The sequence below is a fragment of the Pelodiscus sinensis genome, chromosome 7 (genome assembly GCF_049634645.1).
Source record: "Pelodiscus sinensis isolate JC-2024 chromosome 7, ASM4963464v1, whole genome shotgun sequence".
Taxonomy (NCBI): domain Eukaryota; kingdom Metazoa; phylum Chordata; order Testudines; family Trionychidae; genus Pelodiscus; species Pelodiscus sinensis.
Genome location: NC_134717.1, coordinates 59,821,058 through 59,843,856, shown reverse-complemented (window position 1 = coordinate 59,843,856; position 22,799 = coordinate 59,821,058). Strand labels below are relative to the sequence as shown.

Below are 22,799 nucleotides of genomic sequence, written 5' to 3'. Positions count from 1 at the left end.
GGACGGACGGACGGAAAGTTAGCGCGGGCGCAGAGCCGCGGCCGGGTGGCTCCCCGGGGCGCGCCGCGCTCCTTCCCGCGGCGGGGTTGCCGGGCTGTGCAGGCGGCCGGCCCGCTGGGCGAAGCCGGGGAGCGGGCGCGCGCCTGGGAGCGCGGCGGGAGCAGCCCGCACTTGTCCTGCAATCGATTGCCGAGCGCGCCGAGCGGCGCCGCCGAGCTCCCGGCGCCGGCCTCTCCCCCCGGCTCGGGCGGGGGGCGGCGCGGAGCCGGGCGCGCCTGGCGCGGCCGCATCGGTTTCTCGGGGTTTGACCAGCTGTCCCGGGCTGGCCCGGCGCTCCCCGAAGATGGAGGAAGTCCGAGCGGGATCCGCGCCCGCCCGCCGCAGCGCCCCGGCCCCCGCGCCCTAGGCAGAGGCGCCGCCGCGCCCCCCCGCGCCGCCCGCAGGCGATGGACGGGCGGCCCCGCACGCACTGCTGAGGTAGCGCCGCCGCTGGTGTGTGTGTGTGTGTGGAGGGGGGAGTGTGTGTGTGTGTGTGTGTGTGTGTGGCGCCGAGGGGCGCATCTCTGGGCCGGGCTGTGGTCCAGTGACTTGTTGCTGTCAGGCAGCTCTTCATCCTCCTCATGAATTAATGTGTGTGTGTGTGTCAGTGTGTGTGTGTGTCAGTGTGTGTGTGTGTGTCAGTGTGTGTTTGTGTGTGTGTGTGTGTGTGCGCGCGCGGGGAGGAGGGGATTAAGGTTGTTTGTTGGCGGCCGAGCATAGCGGGCGCGCTGCTCTGGGGGGAACCTCCCCCCCCCCAACAGTCTGGTTCCTGGGAGGCGCGCGGATGAACCAGACCCCTGGAAATGGACCAGCAGGGTTCGCTTTGCCATGTGCCAATCGCTTCCTCTCCTAGCTGCAGCCTACCTGGGAGAAGGTGGTCGCCACCCCCCTCTTTTTGCGTGTGTGGGGGGGGGGGATTTTTAGGGTGCTAGCTGGCAGGACTTGCATGAGCTTGATCAAGGCAGGACTGACACGTTATTCTGACAGGCTCTGCTCTGGGCGGTGAGAGCCAGGGATGACATGAAGATCTCTTGGTTTTGCCAAGGGCCAAAAACAATCCTGTGAAGTTGGGCTAGGTTTATTGCTCTGCGTGGGTGGGTGGTTTTTTTTTAACCTCTGTTCCTCTCCCCCACTTCCCCCCTGTCTTCTGCTCCTACGGTTTTCTTGTCAATTCTTAAGGAACCGGTGGATCAAGTTTTTCTCTTTCCTGGTTAATCACATTGCTGTAGGTAGTGGCTGACCTCTCTCCCTCCCTCCCTCCTTCTCTTTTTGTTCCTCATCTTTCCTGAAAGTATGTGCCATTCCTGAGTGAGTTTCTCAACAAGACCATCCCAAGAGAGGGAAAGACTTCTCCTCGCTTTTTATTTTTTCTGTTTGTTTTCCCCTCCCACCGATCAGTTGGCTCTGAATGCTTTACTTGTAAGTTTCAGGGACGGGGTGGGAGGGGGGAGGATGTTATTATTAATATTATTAACTGTTCCCATCTCGCTATATCTTCACTACAATCAGAAATGTCTGTCCTTTCGGGGTGGATAGTAGGGGATTATCAGCTGGGTTTGGCCATCACAACCTGGACAGGGTGATCAAACCTTTCTTTCTTTCTTTCTTTCTTTCTTTCTTTCTTTCTTTCTTTCTTTCTTTCTTTCTTTCTTTCTTTCTTTCTTTCTTTCATGTATATTTCATTCCTTTCGCCCTCCACCCTTCCCGTCCTCTCCTTTCTTTCCTCCCATTTCATTGGCTAGGATGACCTTCTTTCCTTGTTGCTTCTGACGTGTTCTCTGCCTCTCTACCTCCCCCCCCCCCCATGTGTGTCTGTCTACCTGTACTAAGGGAAAGATAAAGTAATATTAACAGGGCTTGAGGAAGCTGCTTGGTTTAAAAAAAAAACAAAAAATGATCTCTAAAAGTGGTTATAATCATGTAAAAATTAGTAATGGAAAGAGTTTGATAGCAGCTCTCCAGTTTGAAATGTGTTATTTGATCTGCCTCACACCAGAGAGGAACACAGAGAAAAGTTGTTGGTTTTTTTTGGGGGGGGGGAGGGAGAGGGAGGAGAGGGAAGTGGTTTTGGAGACAAGAAGTGAAGCTGCCTGTTTTCCAGTAAGTAATGGAGAAATTCCAGGAGTCAGGGCTAAATATACTTGGCGATCAATACAGAAATGGCTCATTGTGAATAATTTAGCTGCTTGGTGCAGTGAGAGTTTTGAAACTAAAGGCAAAAAAATAAAGGGGGGCGCAGAGCAGGGGAGAGGAAATAAAATTATCCTCTGATCATGTCAGTTTCTTAACTTTTCCACTTAAAAGAATATAGTTGTGATTGATTGCTTCCCCCCCCTCTTTTAATCACATGAAAGCTAGGGGGTGTCATCCTATACAGTTACTTGAGTTTCTGGAAAGTAATAGCTTATTCTATCTCAGCAAAGTGCTTTCAGAAACTCTGAGATTGTCACATCCCACAAAATGAATGCTCTAGAAATATGGTATCGGACATGCAGCCTCTCTTGTGATAGATAGCATGGTTACAATGAACAGGTGCATGGGCAGGTGTCGGGGGAGGGGTGAGAGAGGGTGGCTGATGGACCATGGAAGACAAAAGGTAATAAGAGTGAAAGATTCCCTGAACACTGAAGGGTTTTGTTTTGTGTGAGAATGTGCCAGCAGAGAATAAGTGTGAAAAGGGCAATCTTTGGAGTATCAGGGTCCTCCAAGCTAGCTGTGGCTGTGAGAACTGGTAATTGATAAAGCATTACCCAGTTGGAACCCCTCCCCCCCAAAGTGGAACTCCAACTTAATCAAATGAAAGTCTCCACACTGCTCATCAAGCTGCAAACTTACCTTTTCTGCCCCATCTGCAGCAGCTTTAGATCATTTGCCGAAAGAGTTCAGTGACTACCAATGCACTGCGTGTGCTCATTTGCATGTTTCTTAGGTGCGGGTTGCAGCAGCAGCAAATTATACCAATGGCTTTCAGTCAGTTTAAGCGTTTAATGGCTGATGCAGGCAGGCATCTTTGAGGGTGTATTCTTTTGCCTTGTAGCACTGCACTTTGACTATGGAAGCAGAAGGTACGGATGGCTATTTAACATGTAAGTACTAATTTTATTTAATTTTGTGGGTTAATTGCGAAGCCTCCTTTGTTTTCCTGTTCACAATATTGCTTCACAAACTAAGCCACTTGAAACTCTTTAACTTTCATTTGTGCTGTTATTAAACTCTGTATTGTAGGAGAACACTGGAGAAATATCATTTAACACTAAATGTTAGTGTTTTTTTTAAACCACCCTACATTATATATTTAAATATTTGCTAAGGATGAATGAACTTTTCCTAAGAGAGTGATGTTTATATAAAACAAAAATGAGAAACGGGATAAAATCTAAATTTCTTTTTTTATTGTGAGGCTTTTTAGGTCTATGCATTGTTTCCAACTTGTCCATTAAAGGACAATACTTTGTGGAACTACAGTATTATAGCTTAATGGCCAGCTACCTGAAAACTATGAGTCAAAATTGGAGTGGAAGGTCCTAATGTTGGAGTGGTACTCCGTTCCCCTCTAGTTTGGACTCTAATCTGTTCGCATCACGGTGTTTAAAATGGACAAGTCATTCTAAATTCTGATCATGTAACTCTGAGCAAAATTTTCACATGTACTTTTTACAGTCAGTGAGGACTGGAGGGAACTGTTTGATTCTCCACCTCCCCCAAAATCGTGTTTCTGGTCACTAGGCAGTCAATTTTAGTTGGTTGTGGAGAAATGTATTTAAAATTGCAAGGCGGGTGGGTTGAAAAGAAGCTAGCAAGTCTGATTGCTGTATAATTGAATAATTTTATGGCGCCATGGGACAGAAACCTAAGTGTTTTATTTTGTGCAAGCAGGTGACAATGAGCTTTCGCCCGAAAGGGAGCACTCCAACATGGCTATTGACCTCACTTCAAGCACACCCAATGGGCAGCATACCTCACCAAGTCACATGACAAGCAGTAAGCCTTTTTTTGTGTGTGTATTTCTCTGTAGCAGCATTTTTGGGTGAGTTTAGCCTGTGTAGGGGGGTCTTCATCTTGCTCACTAGACTATAGTGACTGCCGTAGAGTTTGCTAACGCAAAGAAGAAAAGAACAGGATAGATTGGGTTTTATTCATGTTAGTGTCTTCTCTAAACATGAGCCTGATGACCACTCTGAAGTATCCCAAGGTGGCATTTGAGAGCTGGTCCTTACCTGTACCAGGTAGGAAACACTAGATTTACTAGTCCTTGTTTTGCTTTGGTAGGTTTTGCGATCCAAAGAGCTTTTAAGCAGGGTTCCAAAAAGCAGTCTGAAATAGCTTTAGCTAAAAAGCCAACAAGTTTTTATCTCAAAAAGGCTTGACTCAAGCAAAATCTAAAGTTATTCTATGCAGGCTTGATGGCAGGATATATTTTTACTGTTTTGAATGGAAACTTCAGCATCCTGTTCATTATCTTAGCTTTGCTTTGAAAAAAAATCAGAAAATGGCCAGTATAAAATGGTCATTTATCGAACTCTCTTACCAGTTGAGCCTTTAACAAATTGAAAGGATTTTGTTTTAGAAAGTGCAGAGAGATCAGGTGTGCTTAACGTTTTTGATGCTGGATTATTTTGCTCTTAGATGAAACACCTTTCCGTTACCTCTTGGAGCATATATATACTTTTATCTTAGAAACATAGATGGTTTCACTGAGGAATACAGTGTTTTATCAAGATACGTATAATGTGCTTTATTATTTTTATTCAGAAGTAATTTAAAATGTGGTGTCTCCAATATACTTTCAATTTTTGTGTGTGTGATACTCATTTTCTCTCTCTTTTCCTCTCCTATGTGTGTGTGAATATATACAGGTTAAAACTTGTACATTTCTCCAAAAATTCTGGAAGAAAACTAAGGCTTTACTCATTAGTTGGTAATAATATGCATATTATCTTCAAAGTTAATTTTACTGAGAGGAAAGTGCTCCTTTCCCTCAATAATTTCTCTTTACCTCCTGCAAATTACAAGTAAACTAGAGATTTTTATGAGCCTTTAAAACTGAGAGTTATTAAGAAAATTTCCAATTATATACATGATGCTAGAGAATGTGGTTGCTAGTATTGTAGGCTGAACTTTGTATGACAGCCTGCCATAAATCAGCAGCTGTAGAGAATGCCAGTCCTGTAGCATTGGGATTCTGATATTCCCCCTCCCCCTTCCTCCACCTTAGGTTACACAAGTTTTACTACTCTCTTCTTTTGTCTTTGTTTACTTTTGTATTAATGGAAAGGCTTCATCACAGAGAACACTTAAAACAGGTTCTCCCTCCCTCCCCCCCCCTTTATCATACAGACTAAAATCAGGGTGCAATTAGTGAGTAAACCTATGTGTTGCATTCATGTGAAAACCTAATTTAAAGTTTAGTACCTAATTTAGCATTTGCAATGATTATTCTTGTTTGATCTCTTTTGTGCTTGCAACATGCATGTTCCAAGTTCAGCCTATGCACATGCCTTTTGCTTCTGTATGGGCTGAACAGTTAATCTTGCATGTGTGTCAATAACTTTCACTGTTGTTGGCCTGTGTTAAGACTATATGGCTGTCATCTAATGTAGGCCACTGTTCTGGAGGCAGGCAAAATGTGATTGGGGATACGGGACTTTTGCCTGTGTTTTTTAGAATCTTAGAAGGTCGAGTTTAGTGCCCCCCCCTTTTTAAGATAGAATTTGTCTTCATTTTGTTATAAAGCAGATTTTTTTATGGTCCAACTTCACAATGTTTTAGAACAAGGAGCTTTATTCTGTGTTACAAAAGCCCAAGATGTGGGGTGGAAATGGCTACAAGAAACTAAGTGGCAGATTTTCTTGACTCTCAAAATTCCTGCTGATCTGATGCAAGCAGACCTCACAAAGATAGCTCTGTTGTTAGCAGGGAAGACGGGTACTGTGTATGCACAGCTCTTGGGGTCTGATGAGAAGTCACTGGAAAGACCTGGTCCACTGTTGGCCTGCCCGTTTACATTGTTATAAAAGTAGGTTCTGATTTTGCCCTCATTTGCACGGGTGTAAGTGGTGACACAAGGTGCAGAGCAATGATGTATCGAAGCTGTTGTTTTCTGTGAGAAATGGATTCCATGCGAAATGGATTCTTTGGATCCACCAAAAAAGTGAAATCTACATGGGTTCTTCTGGGTTGCCGGGGTGAAGATCAGGGTTAGCTCTTCAGTCCTGTGCTTGATTGGATCATTCTGAACCACTTCTTTATCTTCAGTCATGCCCAGTTGAAACAGGATTTGATTGAAACCATAACCATCTTGCACAGTCAAGGAATGCATAGAACAGATGGGAGAATGCAAAACCTGCTTCTGCAACAATCAAGCGGTTCTCGCTCAGCAGCAGGAAACTGACACTCGGGGAAGAGTTCTTCGTATTTATTAGCCTTTGGCAATTCCATGTTAGTATGACTTTTGGCCAGGCCACTGATGTTTTCAGCTCATGTTCCAAAAAGTTGCAGGTTAAATATTTTTGGCTCGTGTTGAAGAGATGACTACTGCTTGTTTCACATGGTATCGCTTTGTGGTATCTAAGTTACATGCATAGGGTACAGAAGGAGCAGAGACCCGCTTTTCTTCCAAATGAGGTGATCCTAAAAGATAAAGAGATTGCCTGTCATAGCTAGCTAATGATATTACATATACCTTACCGAATGCATCTCCCTTTTAGTAAAGTACTGGATATGTATTGACAGGTCTTCTCATAATTCTAAATAACTCATTGTAACTAAATTGTAAGTAGCCAGTTGACTAGCCAAAATGTTTTCCTCCAACTCCAGTTGAAGAAATACTGTATCTAGTACCATTCTTACACTGAACTACGTTGAAAAGTCTCAGGGGGTAGCCATGTTAGTCTGTAACTTTTAAAAATAATGAGTAGCCGGTGACACGTTAGAGACTATCAAAAATACATAGTATCATGAGCTTTGGTGGGTAAAGCCAACTTCATTTTTCCATTAATTTCACTCCAGCTCATCTGATAAAGTAGGTTTTACCCATTGAAGCCCATGATACTATATATTTTTGTTAGTCTCTAAGGTACCACAGGACTACTCAATATTGTTTACATGTGTTTACATGGCCCAAATCTGGAAGTCCTAGATCACACCAGTTACTCCATTCTTGGGCAAACTCTTACAAGTCCTCTAATTGTGCAGTGAGCTTTGTGTATATAGGTGCTGGTGATTTGACAGAGTTGTATTGTCTGACCTCAATACAACCTGTCTAAAGTTCATTGCAAAAGAAGGGACCAAAGGCCCTGATCCTTGCCCCTTAAAGTCTGTGGAAGTCATTTTGTTGACTTTGGTGAACTTTGAATTGGAAATAAATTGGGCAGAGACTCGTAAAAATTGAGCAAGGTTCTGAGGAGATGAACCAGTGTACTTCCCTAAAAGCAGATGGAGCAGACAAATAAAGCAATTTTTGAAAAGAAACAAAACAATTCCATGTTTTTCCATGCTACATTCTTGCTATAGAATTGTCTGAGAGGAAATACTTTTTCCAGGTTACAATGGACTCAGAAAATGTCCACTGTCATACAAAGGCTCGGTTGTTTGTTTAGTTGACTTGACGACCACTCTTTGTAACATGAAGGATATTTCTCTAAATCCATTGTCTGATATTGTGTGGAAAATTAATAATGGCAGTTCTTGGCATGTGACGATGCCAGAGGAAAGCTCCACTTACATTTGAGAATTAAATGGTGCTGCAATAGGTGTTACAAATGACTTTCTTCTTTTCAGGTCTAGATGTAGCCTTAAAATCGATGGAGTAAGAACAATAATAAGTACTGAAACCCACCAATTTTGATACTTGAAAGTGATTAAAAGATCAGTGCACTTTGAAACATGTTTAACAATGCAGAAAAGTTATTAAATGAGTAATTTGAAAATAAGAAAATAATTATGGTTGCCCGAGTTAACTTCCATAATAGTTCTTCTACAATTATAATACTTTTTAGAAAATAATCACAGTGGCTGACTAGAAAGCTGATTGGATGATTGTGCCAAGTGAAAGGAATTGAAGAAGTGTTAAGTTAGAGTCTGTTACAGAGAAGTCAGACAAGATGTTATTACAAAATAACCCATATCCAACCAATCAAAGCAGTCTATTCTGCATTGTCCATTGTGTTCCTTTTTTATAACCTCAGAGCTCAAAATCTTGCACGCTACTTTTTTTTTAAATTAGGAACACTACTACAATTCCTTGTTACCTCACTTTTCCCTGAGCAAAATGTTGCATTTACTGTAGGCGTATCAACTTCACTTCCCACCTCCCATTTGTTTGAATAAATCAACACATCCACTGACTCTACCTTTTGAAATGAAAGTGCCTGAAACTAAATCAGCTTTGAAGATTGTGTTGTGTGATATGACCTTGGAATTTTATTTATTTAGTTTCTTGTAGGGAATGATTCTGGTCATTAAGTTTTCACAGGATGGCCAATGAAGAATAAGGTAAAGCAGTAGCTCTGGATTCACAGGATGTCTGCCTGTGATGTTTCTAGGTGAAGCTTATCTTTAGAGAGATTATGACTTTGTTCTTCTTTTTTTAAGGAAATGTGGGAAAAATTAACCATTCTCACTACTGAAAATGTCTCACCCAAATCCCTCATCCAGTTAACCTCGAACTTCTCAAGAAATGTATTCCTTGGCAGGAAAAATATACGTGAATTTTTAGGCAAACTGGTTGAGTAGTAAAAAAAACACCACAAAAAACCACAAGTAGTCCTGTGGCACCTTAGAAACTAACAAATAAATACAGACTGGGGGAGGGTGGGGGGTAGAAATTCAGGCTTTGTCGACACCCACAAGTTGTATGGCTTGAACTATGCTGATAGTAAAAGTGGTAGGAAACCTTGCTCCCCCTGTATACGGACACAGTTATACCTGATACGAAAGTGCTTCTGTAAGAAAGCACATAAGTTATACTGATATAAGGCACTTTTTTTTTTTTTTTTTTTTTACACTGGAGTAACTAAATCCATAGAAGAGGTTGTACTGGTAAAACTTTTTTTTTTTTAAATTGCACTCTTAGTCTGTGTAGAATCTGGTGTTAGTCATCTTCCTTTCCAAGTGCAAACTAATGGTTCTTATCAGCGTCTTGTAACTATTTAGTCTTTAAGGTGCTACCAGACTATTTGTTGTTTGTTAAGTTTTTCCTGTTACAGACTAACTTGGCTACCCCTCTGAAGCTTTTAATCGAAAGAGTCAGACTGGTACAGAGACCGGACCTCAGTCACAATCTGAACTATCCTGAGAGAAAGAGTGCTATCTAACTAGCAGGCAGGTGAAGCTAGCTTCACCCATGTATTCTGTATACTCTTTCCTAGGATCACTCCCTACCATATCGCATGCTTGGCAGAAAAATCATTCCTCCCTTTTGGTGAGTGTTATAATGAGGGTGGAGTGGAATGATCAGCTAATCTTGTTTAAATACTATTTAATTCAGGTCAATGGACTCTTTAGAGTGGTCACCTACTCTGGCTTTGTTACAGGACACGCCTTCCTTCTAGGCCTTCAGTAATATCCTTTGACTGTCATCTTCAGTTAGCTCTCGAGGTCACACCCTGTTAACAGCACTCTCAGGTTTTGATCACCTCAGTTTTGCGGAATCAGCAAGTTTTAATACTTAAGCTTTTGAATCTTCACTTTTGTTTCTTTTCAGCCACTTAGGAGGGAAAATGGCCTCAATTTGTTAGGACCAGAGTAGCTGTTGAGTGCTTCTCCAAATGGGATCCTTAGAAATTCAGTAGGCAGCATTTCAATTTTTTTTCCCCTGAAGACAAAGTTGGGGCAAGACCCAGCATCCATTGAAGTCCATTGAAAGGTTCCTATTGACTTCAACTGGGGCAAGTGCCTGCTTCCAAATCCTGAGAGAGAGATGCTGAGCTTTCTCTGCTTCCATAAATCAATGGGGAAGTCAAGGCACTGGGCATGTTGCAGGATTGGGCCTTAGCGATGCAGGAGAGGCATTCTCTGTGTGAGCCGATGCTTTAGGTGCAGTGGTGAAAACAGGTTGAAACACAAGAGGGAGTTGCTGTCCCTCTTGCAATGAAGGCAGAAGGGGAATTGTGTGGGCAGGGTGCTTATATAAGCCAGCAAGAGCAAGGGAGCTCCCCAACACTTTTACTTTCCTATAGCCTTACATGCTTTGAGAGTGGGGAGGAGAAGGGAGTGTTTGGCTTGGGTAGGTTATTCCATAGTTCCCACTGCTTCTACCATTGAAACAAACACTGTCTAGGAGACCCAGTGGGAACAGAGGGTCTTTCCCAGCACGAAATTGCCAGGTCTGGTCCAACTTGGCTGTAAGCCCAAAGCTGGTATCTGAGGAAAACATGCCAAACCACTTTCCACACTCCCTTCTGTTCTGGCCAGGTGCCAGGCTGTTTCCGGCCTCTCATGCTGAGCATGCTCCCTGTGGTGTGTCTGTCCCCGGGGCAGGCAAGGCTTCTCACCAACACTGTCAGTCAGGGAGATTGATGTTCCATGGCCCTGCCTGCAAGTGTTTGAATGGAAGTGGAACCCCCAAATGCTGCCACCGCTCACTGAGAAGCTGTGGGTTGGTGAATGAGTCAGTGGTCTGGGAGGTGTGGAGACCTGACTGTGTTCTCAGCTCTTCCATTGATCTTTGTGTGTAGGTAAGTTGCTCTGTGTCTTCTATGCTACTGCTTTTCCTTGGATTGAATTATAAAGACGGACTCTGCCTCCTGTGGAGTGTCTTATGCCAGGTCTATACGAGACCCGGAAGGTCGGCTTTATGTACAGATCTCCAGCTACGGAGTTGGCTTACCTTAAGCCGAGGTTGGTGCCGTCTTCACAGTGGGAGGTTGCCGGGAGCAAACATGCCTGTCGGCTTCCCTTACTCCTTGCGACTGCACGGAGTTGCCCTGGAGGCGCCCTCAGCTTTCCATTTAGCAAGTCTTAACTAGACCCGCTAAATCAAAAGCCAAAAGATCGATCTCCGGTGCATAAGTATGGACGTAGCCTTAGTCTTGGTGTAGGCACAGTTACTATGCTAGTATAATTATTTCTGATTTTTAGCGGCACAATTGATAGCGTCAATGAAGTTATAGTGGTATAAGACACCTTTATACCAGGGTAAATCATTTCCCATTCCACACAGGGCTACCACAGATATATTGGTTATTGAGTACCTTTATACCGAAAACTGTTTCCACTCTAGAAATGTTGAACGACTTCAACTATTCCAGTTCAGTTAAATTGGTACAACTTTTCTCAATATACATGCCTTTCTTTGCAGTGCCCAGCACGGTGCTGTCCTAATCTGGATTGATGGTTCCTTGAACCACTTTAATATTAACACACTACAGTGGTGGAGTATATGGTAAAATATGAAAACTAATTTCTTTCTTTAACATTTGGCTTATTTTCTGTCTTGATGTGCGTAGCTGAGGTCATTTTAAAAAAGCCATTTAAAAAATCTTCTGGAAATTAACACTCACATTCTTCCAGCTTTCTCTGCCCCCCTCCCTTCTCATTTGTTAAATTCTATTGTGTGCTTGGCTCCATTTGTATGCCACACAAATAAACCCCAATGGAAGTGAACTTTGTCTGTGTTACGCCTAGATCTGCTAAGTAGCATTCTGTATTGTTCATAAGCTCTGTAGGAACCCAGGTTACGTGTCCATTTGTGTGTCAGAGGCCCGTGAAGCTAGATTTGCGGAACAAGGTCTCTTACGTTGCTCCGAGCAGATGGATTGAGCTCTGCTGGCCTCTCCAGAGAGCCAATGAGTTAGAGCAGGGGTGGCAAACCCCAAAATAGTTGTGAATATAGAGCAAAGATCTGGGGGGGAGGAGTTGTTGAGCAAAAAACAAACAAAAAAAGGATTTCCCCTTTAAAAGGAGCCCCCCACCGCGTTTGGTCAAGCCCAAAAAAAAAAAAAAAGGTACAGGAAGCCAGGGGCCATTTTCAGAGGCACAGGGGGCCACACCCGGGGAGGTGGGGAAAGAACCACATGCAGCTTAGGAGCCAAGGGTTGGCCATGGCTGAGTTATGGATCATGCTGGTCACTCTACAGCAGGGATGGGAAACCTCAGGCCTGGGGGCTGTATGTGACCCCTGGCTTGGTGGGATGAGGCCCCTGAGGCTTATGGGGGGCAGCATTGGGGAGCCCACAATGATGCTCAAGCCCCCAGCTACTTCACCATGGGGATGAAGTACGTACAGCCTACTAGGCTGGCCCCCCTAGGCTCTGGTGTCTGAGGGGAATGTAGGGAGTGTCTTTCTCCTTCTCAATCAGGGGCCACGTCAGTGAGGACTTTGTTTTGTGTTTCTTTGCTTCTCACTTGTGTGCAGCCCCTGACTGATTTTTTCTGTGGGTGGCCCCTGACCCAAAAAAGATTTCCCCACCCCTGCTCTACAAGGATGGTAAATATGCGCCCTAATGACATAATATCATGAGAACTCAGCGGGCAAGACTTGTACCTGTGAACAACTGACCCACTAACTTTACATTCAGGAGTGTACAATTTTAAGAGTCTCTTTGCTCTTCTATGGGTGTTTTCCTCAGCAGAGATTGTCCTGGTGCATAGCTTGCCTCCAGCTAATGGATTATTTAATTGTAATTGATTATTAATTGTAATGGAAGAAGTGTCTTAAACAAACCTTCAAACATTTGGTAGGATGGATTGTACATTGTTTCCCCTTTTCACCTGAACAAAATAAGTTTCTTCCTCAAAATCCATCTTTTCTGGCCATCCATATGGATTTTATGACCCTTGGCCTCCAACCAGTTTCCAGGAAATGTAACACCATGGGCAGTGCATTGATACTCCAGAAAACCACCCTCTCTGCGGAAGACCATGTTTATTGTTTTCATGGTTCTTGTTTGATAGGGTGAGTTTAGATCCCTGATCCTATGCAGGACTGGAATATGCAGCACTTTAAAGACTAACAAGATGATTTATTAGGTGATGAGCTTTCGTGGGCCAGACCCACTTCCTCAGATCAAATTGTGGAAGAAAATTGGCACCACCGGCTGCATCTCTATCACTATGCAGGACTGTCTGTGGTGCGCAGGGTAGAGAGAAACAACATAGCCTAGGTGCCATAATCTTTTCCCAGGTCCTTTTTGAAATTCTGGAATCCTAAAGTTACCCACCAGCATTTGTACAAAGAGTGTCAGATTAGTAATGCCATGATAGCCTTTGAATTCCCATATTTGAAACTGAAAGGATTTCCCACTCCTTTGTATGAGTCTATTACAGTAAATCCACGTGGTCTCCTCTGTCAGATGGTTCAGTAGGTTCCAGGGAAAGTTACATAAGATTCAAATAATGGTTGTAGCAGTTGTTTGATAAGTAGGAGGAAGAAGTTGGAGAGGGAAGTCCAGGATGGTTTTATTTTTTATTCCAAAATTTGTCTCATGATTGTATGTGAATCATGTTTTCAGTCCTATATCAATCTGTGCAGTTAGTCCTGTTCTTGTAATGCCACCAGAAGCAAAACAAATTAGTAAAGAATGCTAACGATCAATTCTGCATTTTCATTTTTCATGCTGCTTAGTGCTACTTGCACTTGGCTCTGTCCTGTAATTCATATATGCAGTGTTTGGATAACAAGCAATCTCCTCCGGGAACTCTGTTGGAGGATGGGGGCAGAGAGAAGGATATTCTGGGATTAACTTTAAAAGCTAAACAGGAGCAGGACATTCTTATCTGGAATAAGAGTATCCAAACATGGAATTAGTCAGGCATGGCTATTAGACTTTGACTCACATGAAGGTAGGGTGGGAACTGTCGAGTGTAAGCAAGCCCTGTGTATGTATTTATGTAAGTCTTAAATTTAACAGGTTAAATTCTCAAAATTTAGGACCAAACCTTGACAGATGTTTTTTGTGGGCACAGGCCACATGGGGAGACTGAGGCACACGAGGGGATGAAATGACTTGCCCAAGGTTCCCCCCAAAAGGTATGGGCTAGAACCCAGCCAATAAGTGGAGCAGAACTGGGAATGAAGTGGCTCTTCTGAATTACACCTAATGCTCTGGTGACGAGGTTGCTTTCAAGAGAAAACGGAACATGTGTAAACTGGACACCACAGTATCTGTATGCCACCCAGGTAAATTAAATCTTCATAGCTAGGTTCCTAGTGGACATTATCCTTCACTCATGTATCTAATTAAATATAAAACATCAGTGCGTGTGCGCATGCCCACCCAACCCCCCCCCCTCCACCCTCCCCGAAGCTTTGAGTTTAGATATACAGACATGATGGAGTTATGCGAACTTTGCTACAGCCAGTGGTGGGTCAGGTGTTTTGTGGACATTAACGGACCCCTGAGAAGTGTATGCAAAGTGATTGGGAAAAAAACCCTTGTGAATTTATAATAGGATTCTTTATTTATCTCTACACCAAGATTAAATAAAGAATCACTTAGGATTCTTTATTTATCTCTGCAAAACACTGCAGCTATATGTTTAAATAATGCGCACACAAAACTACATTGTAGGAACGACGTGGTTGCAAAGTCAAAGGATTCAAAGGTAGGAAATGACAGAATTCAATTTGCATGTGAAATGCAAAAGGTTAAAGTTTGGAAAAGGCATACGCCACTGAAAACAGCATCTTACAAGAAGTGTCAGGCACTCCCCACTGTAAAAGGTACTACCAGCACTGCCCACTTCTTTTACGTATATAATATTAAAGACCAAGTTTTAGTGATCGTATTTTTAAACCCTTTGTAGTCGGGTTAAAAGACAGTTATGGAAAAAAAACTTTTATGATGGGGTTATAACGTCAGATATCATTCAGCACTTTCTCTCATTATGTATGTAGTATGACAAGACATAATTATATCCTATATAACATTACATAGTATAATTATAAAAAATGCTGTAAAACTTGTTTGAGTTTATTCCTCACACTTTAAAGTTGTCATTTTCACGAGTCTGGTATTATGGTTATTTAAATATAACTCTTGACTAAAAGCTATTGTATATAAAATGAAGTCGATGGTGGGTTTTTTTTGCTATATTTATATGCTAATACAAAACTAAAATAATGGTGTTGCATTGCAGAAAGTAATCCATAAACACGCTTCCATGTATTTTATACCATGCCTAGTAAAACTTACATCGAGATTGCCTTCCCTGCCACTCAAATGCAACCGCTTCTGGAGTAAAACACAATAGCTGTTTAATAGCACAGAGCAATGTTGGACAACATCTGAGGCCTGGAATTGATCATAATTGTCTCTAATTAAAAGTACAAAGAATAGGCAGATTATAATCATTAGTGAGCCTTGGGTAATCACGAACAGGGAGAGCCTTGATTTGTACATCCCAGCTGAAAGACAGCATCTCTAGCTTCCAAGTGTTTTTGTAGCACCTTTTTGGAGCATCATTTGGCAATCCTAACTCGTATGGTGGCATATCAGCTTCTGAATCCTCAGCAATACTTCTTATGAAAATTTGGCCTTTCTTATAAATCTCCCAGATAAGTTTGGGCTGAGTGCAACCTGTCCTGCTAAGGGTATGTCTAGACTGCAGGCTTCTTTCAGAAGAAGCTTTTCCAGAAGATCGCTTCTGGAAAAACTTCTTCTGAAAGAGAGCATCCACACTGCAAAAGCACATAGAAAAAGCCATCTGCTTTTTTGAAACATAGCGTCCATTCAGTGTGGCTGCTATCTCACATTTAAGCTGTGATTACTATGGATGGTGTGACCACCAGGGCACCTGTGCTTTTTCCTCTTCTATTGAAAGAACTCCCTCTTCCCTGTCCACGCACGTCTTTTTCCAAAAGCACCTTTTCGGAAAAAGGCTGCTGCTTTGTAGAATGAGGATTACCAATGTCAGAAAAACCCCTCTGTTCTTTCAATTTTCTTTCGAAAGAACATAATTGCAGAGTGGCTGTAACTCAAGTTTTTTCAGAGAAGCGATTGTTTTTCTGTAAAAACTCTGTAGTGTAGACATACCCTAAGAAACAACAGGAGCACAGGACCTGTTGGTATGGATACAGCTGTCTTGCCTATAGAAACACTAGTGCCAAAACAATATGGATAGTAACTCTATCTTACGGTTTTGTGCTGCCACGCATTGCAGTAGTTCTCAGTGCCTTCCAGGTAAAATCAGTAGCAAAGTCCCTCGTGGATTTCATGGAATCTCTGGTTTTTCTTCCTTTATGGGGTCAGAACTTTACTTGGGATAGGTTTGAGAGTTTTTGTTTGTTTGAAGAATGGGGAGAAGTTTGGGAATACAAGGCTGGAATTGTGTCACTTAGGGTGGAAAGGTTTTATTGAAAGAGGAAGTCTTTGCAATGTTTCCTAAAGGTGTTCAGACTTGGGATTAATCTGATATCTGGAACATAGCTGGGTCCTCTTGTCAGAGAACACTTTATTCCCAGTTTACGTGATCCCTTTCTCCCACCCACCCCCGGCTTTGATCTGTGTTGTCCCACGGCTGTCGTGGTGGTTCAGTGATCAAAATTTGAGCTTGGCTATAATAGTGGTGTGATCATTCATTGTTGTGAACATGAGAATTTGAGCATAAGCCTGATGGGCTCCTTGTCCTGTGAGTGATGGAGAAGATAGGCAGCTGTGTACTGTGGTAACAGCAGCTCGTTCAGCATCTTCATTTTCGTCTTGAGACCCCACACATAGCAAGTAAACCAACCTGGAAGTGATAAATCCACAGCCAAGTCCTCCTGCATAAGAAAGGGATGAAATTTCCTAGCGAGCAGGAGGTGAAATTATAATTACAACGTATAATTATAAACAGTGGAATCCACTATCAACAATTTTGTAACACATGATGCTTTCAGGTAGTGAAAATCGTCTGTCTTGTTACTGGCTGCAGTTCCAAAACTTTTTTTGTTTTTGTCACCGCGTGTGCATGCTGTGAAAAGCAATGGTGTGTGGATCAGGCAGTTATTAATTCTCTTCTCTTACCTCTCAAAGAAAACCACAGCTAACTAATTAACTAAAACAAATTGCAAATAAAGCTGATCTGTGGGCGAGGAGAATAATTGCAGCAGTAATTATGTAACAAGTAGGTGTTTAATTTAAAAATGGGACTTTAAGAGCTACTGTTAGGAAGTGTTGGTGCTAAGTGTTCCGCAATGGCGGGCAAAGCGTAGTGTGTTCATTGACTCATTAATTACCTTAGGCTACGCTTTTTTAAAAAAAATGCTCAGTGTTGTCCCAATTCTGCTCCCATTGACGAGAGCTAGGCCAAAGCTGAGAGCATTTGGAAGTTCTACTAAGAAAGCTGCTGCTTGTGGCCATGCCAAGGGATGCTACTCTGGTGGCAATATATCAGAACATTTTTAAGGTCTGAGATATGGGACTATTGGGCTTGCTTATGGATTTCCTCAGTTGTTCCCTATCTTCTGGCCTTTGGAGCCATCAAAACTGAATGGTGACTTTATTAACAACAACAATGAAAAAAGGTAGAATCAGAAATGTGCCATGAGGTTTCATCACATTTCAAGTGCCATAAGGATTATTCACTGCAAAACATTTCACATTCACTATTCCTTGTGAGCTGTTGAGAATTTTTAACGACAAAGGATGTACATAAAGTTAAGACATGGCAGGAACCAGGAACTTTTTTTTAAAAAGCGTTTTTTATGTCACACTGTCAATGTGCAATATATATTAACTCCTACAGTAATCCAATCTGCGTTTGTTCCCGTTGGCTTACACATATGACCTTTCCTTTTAGCTCACCTTGGTCAAATTGTAAGTAGCACCTTTGTGATTTTTTTTAGCTCTTAAATTGACCTATCCTTCTAGAGGCCCTGTCTAGTTTACATTGTGTTTCTTTTTCAGGAACTGATTTGAGCCATAAAAAAAGCAGAAAACATAAGGTGTGCAATAGCCTTTATGGTCTCGTTTTACAGTGAAGTCAATCGTTCACAAGCAGTCCCTCGTGTTACCCGCTTGCCTTTTTATTAAGGAGATTTCCTTAAATCCTTTAAAGGTACATTCCCAAATGTCAAACATGGAGTTGAACTGCACTTCTTGTACTGAATGTTGCAAGTAATTGGGTTGTGGGCAGAGAAATACATTTTACCTGACCTCTTTGTTGATTTCCTTATGAATTCCTCTGGGTACTGTCACCTTCCCTGGAGGCTATGTCTTCACACTCTTATGGCCTTTCTGGTCAGCCATCAAGTCACGTCACGCTACTCCCCTCCTGCGGCTAATGGAGCCTGAGGGAGAGGAAGTGGACTCAGGACCGCTTACTACTCTGGGTTCCAGCCCAGGGACTCTGTAGATAGCAGCTGTCTGTTGTACCCATTCATTTAAGTTTCACTGCTGCTCTAATTTCCTGGGCCACTTCCCCATAGCTTCGCGCTGTCTTCACCCTTACCTCAGGACCATGGAGTCCCAGCAACCAGCTCAGGGCTCCCTCTCACTCTCCCCGGCTGCTGGCATTGCTGCCCTGCTCAGGTCTCTGCAGCTCTGTCAGCCAGCCACGCGCCATCTGTGCTCTTACGAGTGCCAGCAAGAAACTGGGGAGTGTCAGAGCAAAAGCAATCTACTAGAGTTCTTTGAGGGGGTCAACATGCATGTGGACAAGGGGGATCCAGTGGCTATAGTGTACACAGGTTTCCAGAGAACCTTTGACAAGTTTCCCCTGACAAATGCTCTTAAACTAAGTAAGCTGTCATCGGATAAGATGACATTACATTATAGAACAAGGTCTCTCATGTATGGGCAACTGGTTAAAAGATACGGAACAAAGGGTAGGTACAAATTGTTAATTTTTAGCATGGAGAGAGGTAAACGGAAAACTGTCTATTCTGGGACCAGTGGTATTCAGCATATTCAGAAATGATCAGGAAAAAGGGTAAACAAAATTTGCCCCCCAAAAAAAGCAAAATTTGCCGATGACATGAAACTGCTCAAGATGGTTGAGTCCAAAGCAGATTTTTCAAGAGCGTCAAAGGGATCTCACAAAACTAGTTGACTGAGCAACATAATGGCAGATGAAATTTCAAATTGATAAACGCAAAGTAATGCATGCTAGAAAACATAATCCAATCTATGTGTATGAAATGATGGGATCTAGAGTTGGCTGTTACCCCTTAAGAGAGAAATCTTGGCGTCATTGGGGATAGTTCTCTGAAACCACCCACTCAGCATGCAGGGGCAGTAAAGAAAAAGTGAACACAATGGTGGGAATCATTATGGGTGTGTGTAGACCACAGGCTTTTGTTGACAGAAGTGGACTTTCGTTGACAAAACTATACCTGCGTCTTCAGTGCCACTGAGTTCTGTAGACATAACGTCGACAGAACTCAGCAGTTTTGTCGACGGCTGTAAACCTCATTCTACAAGGAATAATGCCTTTTGTCAACAGAGTTCTGTCGACAGAAGGCGTTATTACATCTACACTGTCCTTTGCGTCTACGCTGTCATGTCTACAAAGCGGCTTGCTTTGTCGACAGAACTGGATGTAGTCTAGACACTCTTTGTCGACAGAAGCTTTGTCGACAGTATCTGTCAACAAAAGCCTGTCGTCTAGACCTACTCTAAGAAAGGAACAGATGATACGTTAGAAAATATCACATGGCCTCTATATAAATCCATGGCACATCTGCACCTTGATTCCTGAGTGCAGATGTGGTCATCCCATCTCGGCTACGTCTACACTGGCCCCTTCTTCGGAAGAGGCATGCTAATTTACAACTTTGGAATACGGAAATCCGCGGGGGATTTAAATATCCCCCGTGAGATTTAAATAAACATGGCCGCCGCTTTTTTTCCGGCTTGGGGAAAAGCCGGAAAAGAGCATCCAGACTGGCACGATCCTCCGGAATAAAGCCCTTTTCCGGAGGATCTCTTATTCCTACTTTCAAGTAGGAATAAGAGATCCTCCGGAAATGGGCTTTATTCTGAAGGATCGTGCCAGTCTGAACGCTCTTTTCCGGCTTTTCCCCAAGCCGGAAAAAAAGCGGCGGCCATGTTTATTTAAATCTCACGGGGGATATTTAAATCCCCCGCGGATTTCCGTATTCCAAAGTTGTAAATTAGCATGCCTCTTCCGAAGAAGGGGCCAGTCTAGACACAGCCCTCAAGAAAAGCTATATGGGAATTGGGAAAAGTATGGAACAACTCCCTATGAGGGGAGATGGATGAGATTGGGTCTTTTCAGCTTGGGGAAAGGACAAGTAAGTGAGGATATGATCTCTCAAATCATGACTGATGTGGAGAAAAATAAGGGAGTGTCGTTTACTCTTTCCCCCTCCCCCCCCTCCATAACGCACTAACTGGGAGCCTTTAAATGAAATTAATAGGCAGGAGGAAGGAAGTGTTTCTTCACACAATGCAGTCAACCTGTGCAAGCCTTTGCTTGAGAATGTTGTAAAGGCCAAGACTACACTACAGGTCAAGAAATAACTACATACATTCCTAGAGGAAAGGTCCATCAGTGGCAATTAGCCAGAATGGGCAGGGATAGTGTTCCTTGACCTCTGTTTGCCAGAAGCTGGAAATGAGTGACAGGGATGGATCACTTGATGACAGGGCTGCCAGAGGATTTCACTGGACCCTGGGAAAGGTGAGGGAGTATGGCTCTAGGCCCCTGAAAAGGGGTGAGGATGGGAGCTAGTGGTGATTTAAAAGGCTGGGACTCCAACTGCTGCCATGGCTGCTGAGGTGGTAGCCAGGAGCCCTGGGCATTTTTTAATCACTAGGCCCCAGGGAAGCTGCCTCCTTTGCCCACCCCCGGTGGCAGGCCTGCTTGATGATTACTATTCTGTTCATTCCCTTGGGGGCAACTGGAATTGGCCACTGTTGAAGACAGGATGCTGGGCTAGGTGGACCTTTGGTCTGACCCATTGTCTGGTCTTATGTTCTTTTGTTGGCTGGATGACTTGTATGGCTAACCAACACAAGGTGGAGTGCAAATAGTAAAATGTGAGATTAGTTTTTGAAAAATATGCAGTCGTAAACCCATCATTTTAGTGTTTGAAGTTTGAACAGTCAGGCCAGGCCTATGCTAAAAGGGAACATTGGCTAAAGATGTACAACTCCAGCTATGTGAATTACGTAGCTGGAGTCAACCTCGTACCTTGTTCTGAGCTTTCCCCACTGTCCCTACAGTGGGAGGCTGATGGGAGCATGAATATCAGCTGCCAGCAGGGGCGCCCTTTGGGTTTGATTTAGCGAGTCTTAACTAGACTCATCAATCAAACTCCGGAAGCTCGATCATGACAGTGTTGATCTTCTATTTAGTGAACACATGGCCTCATTCTCATAATGTGACATTGACACCGTAGCAGGGTTTTATCTGAATTTGTTGTAGGGTTTTTACAAATATTAATTAACCCCATAGTGTAATGTGGAGTCTATCACTAAGTGGTAGATCTTATTTTCACAAGCTTCTGAACAAAGCATGGTTTGTGTATGCTAATCAGCTGTATTCTATCCATAATTACCTACATATGTATTATGTATATAAGCTGTGAAGGGATGCTTTTTGGTTGGTAAATGTGGATAAACGTTGGATTTCACTGTAAACACAAACTGAACAAATATTTCCACTGATAATGATTTACAGGCAGGTAGTCATACATTTTTTTACTTGAGATGGTATAGTTTGATTTGTTTTAAAAGGATATTTACATGATATATTTTGACATATGACACAAAGCTGTGCAACCATTACAACACCAATTTAATTTAAATTTTTGAATCTGTGTCGGTTGTCATTAAATATTTGTCCGACCTCCCCCTGTCCTCATAATTTACTAAATTGGTGAAAATTGATTAAAAATGCTTAAAATGCACATGGATATTATCCATATAAATTATATAGCCATAACAAATTCAAATGCTGCCAAGTCAAAATATTTGCTAGAATGTCTTCAGTTTGGGGCCCCAATTTTTGAAAATGTAGCCCATTCCAGTCCTGATTTATCAAAGCACTTAAACATACTTAACTCTCATTGACTTTTGTAGCCTCAGCATGTGTTTATTCGGGCCAGTATTCTGTATCCACTGAGCTTGTTGTCTGGTGGCAATTAGCACAGACTGTCGCAACAGTGGGAGTTCTAGTAAAAAAGATTTGTGAGTCCTCTCTAAATTAAGGCTAATTTTGCTTTGACTCAGAAGATGGTTTGTTTCTTGAGCTGCTACTCTCTCTGAATTCGATTAAAGAATGTAACTAGCTTGACAGCAGGCTGTTTGTCAAATCTGTTCAATGCACATTTTTGAGATGGAAGAAAAGAAAATCTGCATTTCAGAGCAGCTAACTGGAAATGCGAACGTCAGCCCTGATAGATCTCGATAGTTGCAAATTTGTGAGGGAGTAATAATTTAGTAACCAAATAGGTTAAATGAATTCTTATGCTGAAGGGGATCCCTGACAATCACCATTTTGTCATTTGTCTGACAGCTTGCTCTGAACGATATGAATAGGTGGAGGTGGAGCAAAGATGTAATACATTGCCAGTTGTAAACAAGATTGTGTTAAGAGCTACTGAGTCAGATGCATGTTGGCTGACTAAGTGGAGAGGTCTTTGGAATATTAATGTGTGCATGTATGTTTGGAGGTTTTGGTTTTGACTACAGCTGGTCCCCGAGTTGCGAACGGTCGACTTACAACCGTTCGCAGTTACGACCAAAACTGTTGTAAATGGCGGACCCCGAGTTACAAATGCGATCCGCGCTTATGAACAGCACGATCGCGTGTAACTCAATGGGACCCGACTTACAAACGAACCGAGTTACAACCAATTGCTTGGTCCGTAA

General features: G+C 42.8%; 1 protein-coding gene across 7 annotated transcripts in view; it reads left to right on the top strand.

Moving 5' to 3' along the window:
- Positions 1-64: 64 nt before the first annotated feature.
- IKZF2 (IKAROS family zinc finger 2) overlaps positions 65-22,799 on the top strand; it is a 139,874-nt gene continuing 117,139 nt past the window's right edge. For 2 of the 7 annotated variants that reach the window (XM_075933945.1, XM_075933949.1), the window contains exons 1-3: positions 345-477; positions 3,077-3,125; positions 3,916-4,020. In XM_075933945.1, coding sequence (XP_075790060.1) covers positions 3,092-3,125; positions 3,916-4,020 — 139 coding nt within the window. In that variant the 5' untranslated portion in view covers positions 345-477; positions 3,077-3,091. Of the gene's footprint in view, positions 478-721; positions 1,459-3,076; positions 3,126-3,915; positions 4,021-4,054; positions 4,266-22,799 lie in introns of those variants that run through there. The other 5 variants (XM_075933947.1, XM_006127384.4, XM_075933946.1 and 2 more) reach the window with 5 other exon arrangements.